Below are 17,406 nucleotides of genomic sequence, written 5' to 3' on the forward strand. Positions count from 1 at the left end.
GATAGATAGATAGATAGATAGATAGATAGATAGATAGATAGATAGATAGATAGATAGATAGATAGATAGATAGATAGATAGATAGATAGATAGGAGCACTCAAAGTGCCTAAGGTTCTCTAAGAAATGCTTGGCATTTAAAGTTCGAATTGGGACGTACCCTAGCACCCACGAGCTCGAAAGTGCAGGGCCTTTTAGGAGGTACTTACCGCAAGAGCGATTACAAACCCGGATGTGCTGGTGGAAGAAATAACGACAAAGCTCTTCTGGGTGAAGATCCACGGTTAAAGTATATTTGTTCATTCCGCGATGTCCAGAAACAACAGACATTTTAGCGGCACGCGTGTAGTTATTACTGAAGATTGCTTTCATTGCGTACCGTCCGACGCCTGAAACGAGCTATCAGCAGCGTTTCTGGAAGAGACAACGTTCGCCGATAAATCGCCGCCACACTTTCTTGCTACCAATTGGCCTAGACGTTGGGAGCTCTCTGTAGTGAGCGCGTTTGCCGTCAAGCCGACTTGCAAAGCAAGAGCTGCGCCGGCAACGTACATGGTGACGTGGCCCTCTTGCAACGCACGCGCGAGCGCTGTTTATTCAGAGTAATAATTTTTGGTCACTCGTTGTTACTTTGGCGGTCTCAAGATCAGGCTATACATGTTTTGACGCGCCGGCGGTGCGACTGCCTGTGATGCACACCCCCAAACCCGAGACTCTGGCGCAGTTTGGCGCAATTTCCGTCGATATTATCAGTATGGCGCAGTAAATCCAATTTGGCGCACTTTGGCGCAGTTGGCGCAGGAATGAAATCACTGGGTCACCCAAATAAAGATTTCCGCATTCTACAGCCTTGCTACAGTCTTCTTTGCTGTCACAACCACGCGACAAATCATGGTGTTGGAATGACCGGCTCTAAAGTAGCCCATGTTCCCGTGTTTACAGATAAAGGCACACCTGTATTTTAACGCTACCAAGAAGCCGGTACAAACAATTATAATCACTCATGTTTCGGCCTATCTTCTTAACACCAGGTTAGCATTGACAAATTATACATACAGGTAGTCTTTACTCATCTTGCCCAAGTGGCAGCCGCTTGTCTCTACATTAGCGTCGCACCTAGCTGGCGACCACATCGACAAGTCCCCAGTATCGAGTGATGCGCACTCGCACAGCGCAATTACCAGAGAGGTAATGTACTGACTCTAGAGGAAAAGCTCCACATAGGACCATGCACTGAAACCTTTAACCGTATGGGTTCCGCCATGATGGAACAAAACGAACGTTGCCAGATCCTGACGCTCGCTATATTTGACAGAAGTAATCAGTTTTATTCTACCAACCTAAGCCAGCTGCGGAATGTTGGCGCTATGTCAGGGAATATCTGGTGTGTTTTGATGCGTGAAGCCGTGTGTTAGTGTAGTGCTGTCTGTGCAGCTCGACCGATTGATAACAGTTAAAATTTCCACCTGTTAGTGCATGGTTTTATAGGCATGCCTAACCAATAATGCATAACGAATAGAGTTTCATCATCGGAAACAGCGCGAGAACACGGGACTACACTCTCAGAAAAAAAAAGAGTCAAAAGAGGGTCATGGCCGCGTGACTCTCTTCGGGTGTCCATTTGACCCCTTTTGGAAGGTACAGGCAGAGAAAGAGAGTTCGCAATTCGACTGGAGTCACGGGACTCTCCTGAAGCGCGTTTCGATTGGCGGCGCCGCCGTATACGCCATACATATCGCGCGCTTGCCCTTTGGCGCCGTTGTGGCGCGTTGGCTCGACGACGGAGGCGAGGCAACGCGCCACAACGGCGCCGGGGTGGCGTGCCGCCAGTGCCGCTTCTGTTTTCCTTTCTGTCTCCTCGTCTATTGGAATGCGTTGCGTGTTGGTTGCGCGGGTTGTGTGTCTCTTCATACGCGTCTTCGGTGGTGTTGGTGTTGACGCCCGCTCCGTGCACGAAGTGACGCGGTGACGCTTGGAGGACGGAATATTCCTGGAGCTGCGGACAGGAACAACGGGCGCCAGTTATGCTTTCGTAGGTACTAATTATGCAGCTTTAGCTGGGCGTCTGCAGCAGCTCTGCGGAAGTTATCTGCGAGCCATTTCCAACAGTAGCCTGTGTCCGCAGGGCTGTTGCGGATGCCCAACTAAAGCTGTCAGTTAACGAGTTGCCACCGCTATGCGAGTTGCTGTTCAAACTCCCTTATAGTGAGCGATGCAAACAATTATCAAGGGTCAGTTTTTGCTGATCGCGCGTTGTGTCTTTGCTACTGAATGTGCAAGATGTCGTTTTGAGATGCACTTTAGTCTAGTTCATAACATTTCCATCGACCTTGAGTGTGTAGCGTGCTTCGGCGCGTGGGAACGTGAAAAAAAAAAAATCACAGCATATCCACGGAGTGAATGATGATGAGTGGGCGAAGCTGCGGAGGTTCATCGGTAAACCGTGAATCTTCCGTGAATTCTGCCCATTACATCATCACCGACGTGAGATCGGGCGCGTTTATACTAAAGGTTCGATGAGTTATGACGACTTGCAGCTCACTTTAATTTTACATGTACGCTGTGAATTTTCATTGTTTAGAAAACCATTGCTTTAGAAAACATCTGGCGTCTTTCGTTAAGCAGCTGGCGTCTTTTCATTTTGCTTTAGAAACATCTGGCGTTCTTTCGTTTTGCTTTTACAAAACATCTGGCGTCTTTCGTTGGTTTATTTCATCAATCAACGGCGTTTTGAACAAAATTTTTATTGTTTAATGACGCAAAGGAGAAATCTCACCAGGCACTACCTTGGAGGTAAACAATTTCTGCTAATGGGAATGAGAGACAGAAGAAGTCGGCTTTTAGCTAACACTTACACTTCTACTTCTACTAACGTTTCCTACTGGAACATGCCAATGGCTGCTAATGGGGAATGAGAGACCGAAGAATTCGGCTTTTAGTTAAGGCGCACGCTGCGAATTTTTTATTGTTCAACAACGCACAGGAAAAATCTCCCACCGGCACTACCTTGGAGGTCAAAGCGTAAGAATGGTTACGCACTACGACTACTACTACGACTACGAGGGACGAACGGGTGCCGCCTTAAGGAGCTTCGCCCCTAAAATGCCTGTGTACAGAACGCTCAGACGCACTATATATAATGCTTTTTGTTGGCTTAAAGACGGTAGTTTGAGGTGCAGATATAGTACGGTGCTTCCAGAAGGTACGTGGTAGTCATTCAAGTTGGACACGCTTCACCGGTAAAGTGAAAAAGCTACTTTCGACGGCGCGCGTTGGTGTGGCCGCGGCCGTGCACTCTTCCCTCGTTTCTGTTTGCAGTTTGCTGTTTTCGTGATTTGCATACACTGCGATGACGTTGGGCGTTATTACAGAATCGAGTGAGTGTGCGTGATTGTGGGAACTATGTGCGGTAATTCTAGCATATGACATGTCTCGACGCCCAAAAGCTTGGTTCCTGATCATGCCTGTTTGCATTTATTGTTTTGTTGTTAGCCTTTATTACGTCTGTGTGAACCACTTATTGTGTAGGTTTTGCAAACCTTTACTGCAATTTCATTTTCTCATCATAATATCACGTTCTTATTTTCAGATGCCGTTTTTCATGGTGCTCACGCTGAACAGGCGCGACAACCTAGCAAGGCACAAGTCTGATGTCTCCAGCCGTCACCACTTCTTGATTTATTGTTAATCATAAGAATAAATATGGAAACATGATGCCAATTTCTGCTGTTTATTTAGCACCATATGACAATGTGCGCATCACAGTCACACGTTTTAGTTGGCTATACTCGTACAAGCATGTAAATGAGGAATGCCTCAACTTCTTAATTGGAAATCACTGACCATCTTTTCGCGCTTTCTATATAAATTTGCTAGAAAATATGTGTTGTTTTGACGAGTTTTATTAAAATAATGCTAAAATTGAACTATTTTTTTTTGCAGTCGCTGGGCAGAACGGCAAGTATTATTGGAGTTGCTTAAAATGAATACTCCACTATTTTCAACAGTAGTCGCGCAAAAGTAGAGCAAGGGTCAAAGGAGTAGCTTAAAATACTTGTGGAGTCGCTTGACGCTTCGGTGTGGCTCACTTGACCCCCGTAGGAGTGTTACCGGCAAGAGTCGTCTGACTCCCTATAAGTGGTAACGTGATCCTCCGGATGAGAGTCTTTCCACTCTTCCTAGAGGGTCAGGGGACTCTCCTAGAGCGAGCCGACCCTGACCCACCAAGAGAGTCACCGTGACTATTTAAAGAGAGTCCTATACGTGGCAAGTCGGAACTCTCCGAAAAGAGTCACGCATACTCTTTTTTTTTTCTTAGAGTGTACAAAGACAGACAGGACTTTGTGCTGCCCTAACAACATGAGCGTTTATTTCGTGCGAACACATATATATTACGCTTCCTTGGAAATAGATAAACAAGAAAGGATGAGGGAAAGGGGAAGCCCTACGCCTGCGCTGTGACTAGTACATGAAAAAGCAAAGATGATCACGGAGGTAATTAATCTCCTTGTCGGTTAGTGCGATGGACCGTGCGCTTACACATGATGGCCCAATAGAATGAATCGTGAACGTTTCAGAGATTTCGCGGGCGTGATAGTCGCCTATATCTGCGTGAGATACGCGTCTGTTCGAAACTCGGAGTGCAACCGCACTCGGCACAGTGGATTGCCAGATTGCATCCATTCTTGTCCTTGAGATTGTTCTCGTGCTCTCGCAGCCGATCATTAACGCAATGCCCTGTTTGCCCAACGTAGCGGCCACCGCAGGACGTTGGTATCTCATAGACGACCTCAGTCTTGCAGGGCACAAACCGCGTCGCATGTTGCTTCTTGCAGATGGAAGGATTTGGGCGAGGGGCGTTCACTTTTTTGCATAGTGATCCTAGTTTGATTGGCGCCGAGAACACCACCCTTACGCTGGCATGTGCGGCTGCCTTCTTGATTTTGTGCGAAACACCGTGCAGATAGGGTATGACCGCCACTCTTGCCCTGTCATCTACAGCCCGAGGCTTCGCCGTCTTACGGTGCTCCTTCAGGCTGACTTCGGACAACCGCGACAGGAAAGACAGACCAGCGCAAAGTCCTGTCTGTCTTTCTAGTCCCGTGTGCTCGCGCTGTTTCCGATGATGAAGCCATGCCAACAAGCTCAAGTTGATACCCTCCTAGAATAGAGTTCCTCCATTCGCTGGCACAAGGGCCACGCGACGGATTCGCAGCTCGAAGCAAAGATCTTAGGCCATGGTCACGCGGTGCTTTCACTTTCAATGACGAAAAACCTGTATCCACATTCTTTTTCAGCTCATTACTGCCCTACTTCAGCGCAGAGAGCCATAAAGCAGAAAAATGTTGATCGCAACATGCAGAGGCGAATGTGAGTGAGAGGTCACCCGAAAGCTTCAATTAATACTAAAGCTTTATGGCACACGAAGTTTCACCGCCGTTAACAAGATTAAAAAATTGCGGTTGCGCCTAGTTGCTACATAACTTTAAGAGCTTGCCTCATCTCTTCTTTGCGTTCCGTTCTGGTTTGCACTGAGGTTTTCAGCTTGAAAAAAAAAAGACTGGCACATACAGTCGAATTGTTGGTTCGTGGCGACAGAAACCGCACACGACGGGACACTATGACAACCACGATACACACGACGTAAACAAAGTTTCAGGGGCTTTAACAGGACGCGCAAACCGGCGCCATAGGCCGCGAGCACACACTCGTGCACTCTCGAGCGTTGATGTTATGTTGGCTCATCTAGTAAAACAGCCTGCAAACGCTGCTTTCCGCGCGCAGTAAATTGCATAATTAGCCGCTAATGAGAACTCGCAAACAAATAATTCTCATTAGCATTGAGTCTAACAAAGAAAAAATGAGCCATCAAAAGTCATCTTATTTCCTTCATAAATAGCCGTTGTATTCCTGCGTAAAAGTATTCAAAACAAACACAAAATAATATCCGCACGTTTTTAATTTTGCAAATGCTTCTTTAGGATTAATATGGCGAGTATTGTGAGCTTTGTATAGCGCTAATTTCGGCGCATTTTTAAAGTAATCTGACGGCAACAATGATAACGTTCCAAGATGTCAGCACCGTTACGTCACATTTTGTGAAGCCGGAGGAGCGGGGACAGGGAGGGCTCCTCCTTGCCAGGTTGGTCAAGCTTCATCTCGATTGCGTATGCGCAACTAGCGCCGCCGAGAGGGAGGCGAGCGCCGAGCAGGCGACCTCGGTCGCGCCGGGCCGCCGCCAGCTGATAGACGAGCCTGAAAAGCGAAACTTTCGTGCCGCTCAAGAAGAAACGTGCTGCGATGCTCGCTTGTAGCGTGCCTGGGCGCCACTCGCAGCCCCATTACAGCCCATATTGAGAATCTACAATAAACTTGCAGCTTTGCAGTTCGTGTTTATTCAGCTGAATGCAAGAGAGCGACGTTGCGACTCGGCCGGATAATCGACATGTACAGGCCGGTTTTTGTCTGCGGATACGGTAAGTTCGGGTCCGCAACATAATGTGACAGTTAAATCTATATTGGTCTTGCCGCAGCAAGATGATGCGCCTCCTAATTATCCTTTACCCGTGTGTGGCACGATACGTTCGCACGAATATCGTTTGCGGCACTCGAGCTAAGCTGCAGGAGCATGCGTCGGTCGACTGCGACCGTATCGAAGAAAACGGCCGCAGATAAAGTTACCGCGCAGAAAACGTACACAGGATGCGGATAATTCAAAGAGCTTCGTAAATCGCCTTACTGTGTCCACCACTATTGAGCCAGGCACGTCTTTAAATCTTGACGCTGGAAGCTTCGGTGAGCACACCGGGCCACTGCTTTCCAATACTTAACTGTGACCGTAGGCGTGCGGAAGGGGGGTGGGGAGCCCCCCCCCCCCCCCCCGGTCACCTAAGATGGGGGCGGCGCAAAGTCTGCCCCATACTTGAGGAGAACATCTTCTTTGCCTTGTTGATATTGCTTACTCTATGACATTCTGCCGCTAGTAAAACAACACACACAAGAAAGAAGGCCGCCCGTGTCGTGTTCGTGTCTTTCTTGTGTGTGTTGTTTTCACTAGCGGCAGAATGTCATACAGTCTGCGCCATACGTTGACATAGTAGGGAGCGGGAGGGGGGGGGGGCGCTGCGATGAACCTTGTCCCCCCACCTGATGAGGAACCCTGCGCACGCCTATGTCTGTGGCTTTTGTACGGTGTAACGGGTCATCGCCGCCTCTCGCATTGAGAGCCTGTCGGCACTGTCGTACTCATCTTGGAATTCTGTCCATCCATCGCTGAGGCACGCAATAGCAGAGTGCCGAAAGAGAAGGACCAAACTGTGGTGCCAACCATTTTCGCAGAAGCGGTCGGGGGCTTCGAAAACAACCGCTCTCGACCGCAAGCAAAATGAACTAAACACGCAACGGTCAAGACCAACGCTCACTGTAGGCTTTCAACATTTCGCATCAGCTGTGAAGTGCAACGCCTGCATGAAAATGTGCATTCGCAACTCCAGCCGGCTCTGTGAACAACGTGGTCATATGGGGGGTGATGCAGAGGACGCGAGACGACGGCGTGACCAAGCAATCCCAGTGGCCCGCGCGAAAGCACGTCACTTCCGCCACGCTTTTCGCTGTGCAGCTCGGATCGCGAGGGCCTCTCCTTAGCTTTCCTTCCACGAGGTTAGTGGTCTCGTGGCCCAGCTTTTCCTCGAGAGTCAGTATAATAACTCTACGGCAATTACCCTGGGGAATCGGTCCGCGCCGAACAAATTAGATTAGCACAGAAGGGACCGTGATGGCCTGTGGCGAGAAAACACGTCAACATCCAGCTCCTACTAATTTTCATTAGTATTAAATAGGTACTCGAGCAGCACGGACAAAGTTGTTCACGATGGCTTTGGTATTTCGCGTTTTACGTTGGTCACGGCACCACCGTGTTTGTATCACGTATAGGCGAAGGAGGAGCAGAAGGATTACCGAAAGGCGGGGAGGTTAACCAGGGCTGAATCGAGTTGTCTACCCTGCACTGGGGAAGAGGAAGAAGAGTATGAAAAATGACGGAACAGAGGCACGGGCCCCATTAAATAACTGCTACTTACAAGAATTTGTCTACGTGATTGTGCACGTGACTCAAATAACTCAAGTAATTCTTCCGTGCCCCCCTTTACACCCCCTTCTCTTAACTGCCGCCGATATCGACTCTGCAACCACTGGGTCAGTAGCACAGCACCATAGCGATTTAACTAATTCAGTGATATATGTTACTTGTAGTGATTCCCAGTAGCGTTTACTAGCGTAATATAGTGGAAACGCAAAGTGGATAAAATTTTGCGTGTTTTATTCTGTATGTATCGTGAATCCTGGCTGTTGTGACCCCGCATGCTTCGACATTCCACGTCTAACTATACTCATTTTCATTGCAGTCAGCTAGAGATTTATAGCAGTAAAACAGGAAATATTATGTTGTCAAACCACTTGGAAAGCGTTCAAACTGAATCATGCCTTCGCTGTTGTTCATGAACGTGTATTCTATACTACGCACATAGCTTCGTCGTACAATCGAATGGCAAGCAGTACGCTCAATAACCTTAATAACCAGAAGCTATGTGAATTCAGCCCGAACATTTCAATATAAAAATATATTTTCAAGCGAGAAAACAGTTTTTTTTCTTTTTGTTTCGGTAGTCGAAAAAAAAAAGCAAAAATTTTATTGCATCCCCGCCTCAGCACGTGATATTGCGGTGTCACAAGCACTCGACCTCCAACAATACCGATGAAGTGAGGCATCGCCAAATGTTCCCTTAATCGCCCAAATTTTAAATGAGCGGGGAATAATCATGGCCGGTTCTATCGCTAAAAGGAAGGGCTGCGCTTGCGAGCAGCGGGAACGAACCATTTCACAATGGGTATTGAGGAGCTCGAGACCCTACCGGTGTTTCGCATGGTCGCTATATTCAAGCGCGCTGGGTTCGCTTAATGCAGGCCCCTATACGTGTTAGAAGTGTCTCCTGCACGCGAGTACGCAAAAAAATGGCGCCGAATTGAGTGTTCTTTCCCAGTTCCGACACATTTGTGCGTCCGGTAGCTCATTACGATAGCGGAATATTACACGTGTCCACCTATCATTCCATCCGTATGTTCTTTTCTATATTTCATCGCGTCCTACTTATGTGCGTTAAAAAATTGAGTAAACAAAAAACAATCCAACTGAATGTCACCTGGATAGATACGTTCTAAGAGAAAAAAAAAAGAAAAAGACGAGTCCCTTGACTCTCGCGACACCTTACATACCACGTACATGATTCTCTTTAAAGAGACACACTAATTATCTTTTATATCCCACGGCTCTCTGACGAGAGTATAGTGATCCCCAAAGAGACTTAACGTGTCTCTTTAAAAATAATCATATACGTGGCAAATCATCAATCATGAAAAAGAGACAAAGGACTCGTTTTTTTCTTCTTAGAGTGTAGGTGCGAGTGCACCAATGGAGCCGTGTGTGTCATGAGATATTACTTAGGTTGTGTTTCTTTATGTTTATAAAACTCTCTACACTCTAACGCAAAATTACCCGAAAGTGGAGTAACGGAGCCCAATGGGCGCGCGCGATGAACGGATAGACCATTCAGGAGCAACTACAGAGGGATTCGTGCCTTCTGCAAACCGGTTAGTCTGCGAAGAGATCAACTGCGCGCGAGATGCAGGCCGTGTGCAGAGATACGTTCCGTGTCCGAACCGTTGTCATCGGAACTAACCATACTCCTCGCTCTTGGGTCAGTCTTCCCACTGGTGTTGTTGGTGGTGTATGGGCGGTTGTGTCGCGCTCGGAGAGTTCGACGATCTAGGAACTACGCCGCGGTGCCTTACACGTATGCGTGGATGAGCGCGTGGTGCTGCTTTTACGTTTCGCCGCACCCATGAAGTGTGGAGCTGGTCTCGACACGTCGCAACGCCGCGCTGCATATCTCCGGCGTACTCACGGCACTGCGTCGCCACCGGTTGTGAATGGTGGCCAAGAAGACAATATGTTTATCCGATCCCCGATTTCAATCTAACTCTGGGCAGATATTGGCGCTGGATTCATTGACAAGTAAGTGATCATTATTTATTCTGCCGCACCTGTCGCGTGCGCGACACGCATCGCGCTTGCCGGCAACGGGCACGATCGTATATTATATCGCGCGCACAAATGCAGCGCGAAGGCCGGTTTGGGCGTCAGCTCGCCTGTGCTTTGAGACCGCCTGGAAATAGGACGCCATTCTGTGGCGTACCAGTTTCTTTATCGCACATAATGCAATGGGGCCTCTGAAGACGCTCTCGAACTTTGCAAGTCGCACTTCTTGCCTAAAGTCAATATTTAGCATAGCAATTTAGTTAAATAATACTAATTAACAAATTAATTATTCAAAAAAATCACAGCATATCCACGGAGTGAATGATGATGAGTGGGCGAAGCTGCGGAGGTTCATCGGTAAACCGTGAATCTTCCGTGAATTCTGCCCAGTACATCATCACCGACGTGAGATCGGGCGCGTTTATACTAAAGGTTCGATGAGTTATGACGACTTGCAGCTCACTTTAATTTTACATGTACGCTGTGAATTTTCATTGTTTAGAAAACCATTGCTTTAGAAAACATCTGGCGTCTTTCGTTAAGCAGCTGGCGTCTTTTCATTTTGCTTTAGAAACATCTGGCGTCTTTCGTTGGTTTATTTGATCAATCAACGGCGTTTTGAACAAAATTTTTATTGTTTAATGACGCAAAGGAGAAATCTCACCAGGCACTACCTTGGAGGTAAACAATGGCTGCTAATGGGAATGAGAGACAGAAGAAGTCGGCTTTTAGCTAACACTTACACTTCTACTTCTACTAACGTTTCCTACTGGAACATGCCAATGGCTGCTAATGGGGAATGAGAGACCGAAGAATTCGGCTTTTAGTTAACGCGCACGCTGCGAATTTTTTATTGTTCAACAACGCACAGGAAAAATCTCCCACCGGCACCACCTTGGAGGTCAAAGCGTAAGAATGGTTACGCACTACGACTACTACTACGACTACGAGGGACGAACGGGTGCCGCCTTAAGGAGCTTCGCCCCTAAAAAAATATTCTGCACTGCTCAAGGTGACTGTCAACAATTCAGCAGCTCACCTGCCTGTAATATTATATTTTCTAACCCTTGGTTAAAGATAGCTGGGACACCCAGCAATATATATATATATATATATATATATATATATATATATATATATATATATATATATATATATATATATATTGTCACGTGGTCGTGACGTCGACGAAGACAGCAGTCGGCGTTTTCAAGATGGAACTGTTTATTTGGCCGAACTTGTGGCCGGGAAACGGAAAGGTAATTTACAGCAATACACACTGTATGCACGGATAGCGGGGTACAGAGCGTCGACCGTCGATCAACTAACAAGCGGTGAAGCGCGTCGGCATTTAAACATGTGCCGTGGAATATTCCAGCGTTATCGCTGGCTATCGTGCAATTTCTAGAATAAGCTCGAGTGTGCGCGTCTTGCGCGCAATCTTAACAAAACGATCTACAATGATCGTGAAGGTTCTCGAACAATGAGGCGCGGTTCGCGCTGAGCGTTGCTGGCAGTCTTTGTGGCCGAAAACCGAATATAGCAAAAGTGATAAAGAAACGCACGTGGCAATATATATATATATATATTTATATATATATACAGGGTGTTTCAAGGAATGTGTCCAACCTTCTCAAAAAATCAGGAAAATGCGATATTTGATTGCTCCCTTCAGAATTGGTTTTTCTGTAGTGGCAGGGATTTTAAGATGGTTAAAGAAATTATTTGGGACTGTAATTAAAAAGGTTAAATTAAGTAACTTTTTAATTAGCGGAGTTAGGTGGTTGTGTCAAATGGGAGAATTGAAGTTCTTCATGCCAAACACCCAACCCAACATTGAGATTTCGAAAAAGTGGCATCTAGTAATAATTACGAAGTTATGAAATTCAACCAAATTCAATGGCGAAACCTAAACAGAAACATTGAAGAACGCAACTGCCATATTCTTCTGAGACGTCCAAAATGAGTGAATGATTTTTCCTATAGCGCTAGGCATCTTAAGATGGTGAGAGACATGACTTGAGACAGTAATTAAGAAAGTTAAATTAATTACCTTTTAATTAGTGGAGTTAGGTGACTGTGTCAAATTGGAGATTTGAAGTTCTTCGTGCCAGAAACCCATCTGTCATGATACAGAGGCGCGGAAAAAAAGAAACAACTCAGTGATCGCCGTGCGGGGGCGATGAAGAAAACGAAGCGTGCCGCGTGGTGCGTGCGGTGGTTCGAGGCAGCGCATGCAAGGACAGTCAGTTCTCGGCTGGACGTCTGGTCCGGGGAACTAGACAACGTCGTCTAGGCACTCTACCGTTCCTGGACTCCGGCTGGGCGACTGGCCCAGGGACCAGGCGATCCGCTGCTGTTCCGGCTGCCGTTCCTGACAGCTGGACAACCGGTGAACGAGACCTGGACTCCGGCTGGGTGACTGGCCCAGGGACCAGGCGAGTTCCGTGGTTCTGGCTGCCGTCCAGAGTGGCCGCGAGTTTCGCTGCTGTGGGCCGATGTTCCTGCTGCCGTTCCGGGTGGCTGGCGCGACCCGGGTGCGCTGCTGAGACGAACGTGGTGGCCGAGAGCTGCTGCGGAGCTACCAAGCAGCTGCCGATACTCTACTGCTGCTGCTGCGGCAGAAGGCCGTGTCATGGCGTGCTGCGACGCATGATGAGGACGGCAGCGAGCCAGACGGCGTACAGTCCACGAGCGATCGGCGCTGGCGTCCAGCAAGCCACATCGAAACACGGCGAGACACTTATAATTTAGAGAGACATTGAATACAGCTAGGACTGCACGTTTCTACTACTTTAAGTGTTATTCGTTAAGCGTTACGTTTTCCTGTAAATATATTCTTGTGTGTGTGTGTGCACTCGTGTTTCAATTCAGTTCCTTGCTGAGTGGTCCTGGGCCCAAACCTGACACTAACGTCACAATCTGGCGAGCCTGCCAGGATCTCGCTCGTAAAAACGCCGAAGGAAGTTATCGTCTCTCGAGTGCACATTCACATAACTTATTTTGATCATGGATACCGAAAGATTAGCTGGTGTTGGGGCACAGCTAGGATTGAGTGGAGCAGAATTGCGTAAGTGGGTTGAGGCAGAACAGGCGAGGCAAAGAGATGAACGGGCTGCTGAGCGAGAGGCGAGCAGGGAAGCAGATGAAAGAGCGAAGCAAATCCTTGAGCTGAAGCTAAAGCTTCAAGAAGGAGCTCCTAGGGTAGATGCAACAGCTAACTCTGATTCTATGGCTCAACCGAGTAGCTCCTCTGCAGTACTGAATCCACAAAAATTGCTTCCGCTGTTCGATGACAGACGTGATGATTTGCACGCATACCTGGAAAGATTTGAACGCGTGGCAACAGGACAAGGCTGGCCACAAGAGAAGTGGGCATTAGCTGTGAGCATGTGTTTGAGTGGTGAAGCGTTGACAGTAATTGGCCGAATGACTGCCACAGATTCTCTAGACTATGAGAAGGTAAAGAAAGCCTTGTTGCAGAGGTTTCGATTCACTGCCCAAGGGTACCAAGAAAAATTTCGCAAGGCACGACCTGAAGATGGAGAAACCGGGAGACAGTTAGCTGCGAGACTCTCAGGGTACTTCGACCACTGGGTTGACATGGCTGACGTGCCCAGAACATTCGATGGCCTTCGAGACCATATGCTCGCCGAACAGTTTCTCCGCTGTTGTCATCCGAAGCTAACGATATTTTTGAAAGAACGCGAGTGCAAGTCACTCCACCAGCTAGCTGACGCTACTGATCGCTTCATGGAAGCACAAAACCTATCCAACCTCGGAAAGGTTATAGACGACTCAAAGGATTTCAAGAATCCTGATAATGCTCCAAAGAAACCACCTACAAGGTGTATGCTATGCAAGCGTCTGGGACATCAAGCACATGAATGTCGGAACCCAGCTAAAGAAGCAATAAAGTGTAGAGTATGTGGGAAAATTGGCCACAAGAGCGACGAGTGCTGGAGCGTGAAGGCACAAAAAGAAAAAAGTTCCGCATGTGCAGTGAACGAGAACCGTTACGGTTTTTCATGGAGTGACAACACTGGCGGAGGGAAAAAAGGAAAGAAACGTTACCCTCCTAATGCAAGTATGGAGAAAAGGATACCAGTGTTTCTGGTGCAAGGAATGCCAGTAGTTGAAGGCGAAGTGTTGGGTAAACTAGTCAGGGTTCTTCGAGATACGGGCAGCAATACTGCAATTATACGAAGAGACCTAGTGCCGAAACAACGGTTGACCGGGAAGAGTAGCAGAGTCTTGCTCATTGATGGTTCCGCCATAGAAGTACCAGAGGCCAGTATTCCCGTGAACACCCCATACTTTAAGGGAGAGATAACAGCGCTTTGTATGGACAAGCCGCTCTATGATTTGGTGCTTGGTAACCTACCGGGTGTCAGAGATCCTCACAAACCGGATCATAAGTGGAAGCCTCCTACAGTCGACCAGACGGGCAATGCGACTCCAAACTGCAGCGTGGAAGCTGAGGAGTATCCTCACTATGTTTCCGCTGCAGTTAAACCTCACGAGAGCAAAATAACGCCACTGTCTGTGCCGAAGATAAAGTGGTGCGACGTAACAAAAGACCAGTTCTCAGAAGAGCAGCAGAACGACGAAACATTGAAAGCCGTGTTTGCTAAAGTCGGTAAAGACTTCAAGTTACCGAAAGGCCACGGTTATTCGTTTCTTGAAAGAGATGGACTTTTCTACCGACAGTACTGTCTTGCGACAGGCAGGACGTTTAGACAGCTCGTCGTGCCGAAGATCTTCAGAAGGCATATCCTCGAAGTCGGCCATGAAAGCCTTATGGCAGGACACCAAGGCATTCGGCGCACGACGGATCGGATCCTAGCAGATTTTTACTGGCCGGATCTGCATGGCGATGTGAAACGGTTCGTCAAGTCCTGCGATAAGTGTCAGCGAACGACACCAAAAGGTAAAATTGGTGTTGCGCCTCTGGGCAACATGCCTGTCATTCGTACGCCTTTTGAGCGTGTTGCGGTCGATTTAATCGGTCCGTTCTCACCGAAGTCGGACCGTGGCAACCGTTATATTTTAACTCTTATCGACTTTGCCACCCGATATGCGGATGCCATTGCACTCCCCGCATTCGATGCTGTGCATGTAGCAGAAGGATTGAGATTTTCTCTCGAGTCGGTTTACCGAAGGAGATCGTAACCGACCAAGGAACAAGTTTCACAGCGGAACTCATGGGAGAGGTGGGCCGTCTTCTTGCCTTCAAGTTTCTGCGAACGACCCCCTACCATGCCATGGCAAATGGGCTCGTCGAGAAGTTTAATGGGACGCTGAAGATGATGCTGAAGAGGATGTGCCAGGAAAAACCACGTTCCTGGGACAGGTACCTCGCCCCACTCCTTTTCGCTTACCGAGAGGTGCCGCAAGCGAGCTTGGGCTTCTCGCCTTTTCAGCTAATTTACGGTCGTCACGTGCGAGGACCACTGACGCTACTGAAGGAGCTGTGGAGCAATGAAGACATCGACGGCGAAATTTTCACCACCTATACCTACTTGGTCGACCTTCGACACCGCCTGGAAGAGACATGCAAGCTTGCGCATGATGAATTGGAAAAAGCACGCGCAAAACAAAAGACTTACTACGACCGCAAAAGCCGTCCTCGGAAGCTAAACGTTGGGGATAAAGTGCTACTTCTTCTGCCGACAGATTCCAACGAACTGCTCATGCAATGGAAAGGTCCATTTGAAGTCGTCGAGCGCAAGAATGAGGTCGACTACGTTCTCGCGATAAATGGAAAAAGAAAAATTTTCCACATCAATATGCTAAGAAAGTACGAGGAACGCGAACCTTTACCAGTGCAGCAGGTGTCGGTCATAACCGAAGTCGATCGAATTGGAGACGGTAAAGTTGAACCTCTTCGGAGAACGCTTGATAAGATCGTCGCAACTACAAGGCCAAAGACGAAGAAAGCCCTGCAGTCTTTCGTGGGTCTAACGGGCTATTACAGGAAATTTATTGCAAACTACGCTGAGATCACCAAGCCTTTGACCGACCTCACACGGAAAGGGCAGAGCAATACCATCGCGTGGGGACCGTCTCAGGAAGAAGCTTTCACTATTTTGAAGAACAAGCTTGGAGATACCCCCATTCTACAAGCACCCAACATGACAAAGGAATTTGTTCTCCGCACCGACGCCTCGACCACTAGTCTTGGTGCCGTACTGCTCCAGCTAGGAGAGGACCAGGTTTTGCATCCTGTTGCCTACGCGAGCCGCAACCTATTGCCTCGAGAAACCCGGTATTCCACCATCGAACGGGAATGTTTGGCGCTTGTCTGGGCGGTGCAAAAATTCCACTTGTATTTGTACGGCAAACAATTTGTCATACAATCCGACCACCAGCCTTTGCAATATTTGCAATCCGCTAAACACCTGAACAATAGAGTTTTGCGATGGAGCCTACTCTTACAAGAGTACTCATTTTCAGTCTCTTACATCAAAGGGTCGGATAATGTCGGAGCAGAGTACCTGAGCGGGGTGTAATGGGAATGTATTGCACTATGTTGTCATGGTGTTGCACTATGGTTGTCATGATACAGAGGCGCGGAAAAAAAAAAACAACTCAGTGATCGCCGTGCGGGGGCGATGAAGAAAACGAAGCGTGCCGCGTGGTGCGTGCGGTGGTTCGAGGCAGCGCATGCAAGGACAGTCAGTTCTCGGCTGGACGTCTGGTCCGGGAAACTAGACAACGTCGTCTAGGCACTCTACCGTTCCTGGACTCCGGCTGGGCGACTGGCCCAGGGACCAGGCGATCCGCTGCTGTTCCGGCTGCCGTTCCTGACAGCTGGACAACCGGTGAACGAGACCTGGACTCCGGCTGGGTGACTGGCCCAGGGACCAGGCGAGTTCCGTGGTTCTGGCTGCCGTCCAGAGTGGCCGCGAGTTTCGCTGCTGTGGGCCGATGTTCCTGCTGCCGTTCCGGGTGGCTGGCGCGACCCGGGTGCGCTGCTGAGACGAACGTGGTGGCCGAGAGCTGCTGCGGAGCTACCAAGCAGCTGCCGATACTCTACTGCTGCTGCTGCGGCAGAAGGCCGTGTCATGGCGTGCTGCGACGCATGATGAGGACGGCAACGAGCCAGACGGCGCACAGTCCACGAGCGATCGGCGCTGGCGTCCAGCAAGCCACATCGAAACACGGCGAGACACTTATAATTTAGAGAGACATTGAATACAGCTAGGACTGCACGTTTCTACTACTTTAAGTGTTATTCGTTAAGCGTTACGTTTTCCTGTAAATATATTCTTGTGTGTGTGTGTGTGTGCACTCGTGTTTCGATTCAGTTCC

General features: G+C 48.3%; 1 protein-coding gene across 1 annotated transcript; it reads left to right on the forward strand.

Annotated features, from left to right (window-relative positions):
• Positions 1 to 15,296: 15,296 nt before the first annotated feature.
• On the forward strand, positions 15,297 to 17,073 carry LOC119405871 (uncharacterized). The gene is made up of 2 exons (XM_037672699.1): positions 15,297 to 16,360; positions 16,956 to 17,073. The coding sequence occupies exons 1-2, from the start codon at positions 15,297 to 15,299 to the stop codon at positions 17,071 to 17,073; spliced, it is 1,182 nt and encodes a 393-aa protein (XP_037528627.1).
• Positions 17,074 to 17,406: the final 333 nt, after the last annotated feature.

Source organism: Rhipicephalus sanguineus, chromosome 9 (genome assembly GCF_013339695.2).
Source record: "Rhipicephalus sanguineus isolate Rsan-2018 chromosome 9, BIME_Rsan_1.4, whole genome shotgun sequence".
Taxonomy (NCBI): domain Eukaryota; kingdom Metazoa; phylum Arthropoda; class Arachnida; order Ixodida; family Ixodidae; genus Rhipicephalus; species Rhipicephalus sanguineus.

Bases quoted from the DNA above. Each gene is read 5' to 3' on its own strand.
- LOC119405871 (XM_037672699.1), top strand. From the start codon at position 15,297: ATGGGAGAGGTGGGCCGTCTTCTTGCCTTCAAGTTTCTGCGAACGACC. The intron at 16,361-16,955 runs GTATTCCACCAT...TGACTGGCCCAG, and splicing joins CTATTGCCTCGAGAAACCCG to GGACCAGGCGAGTTCCGTGG.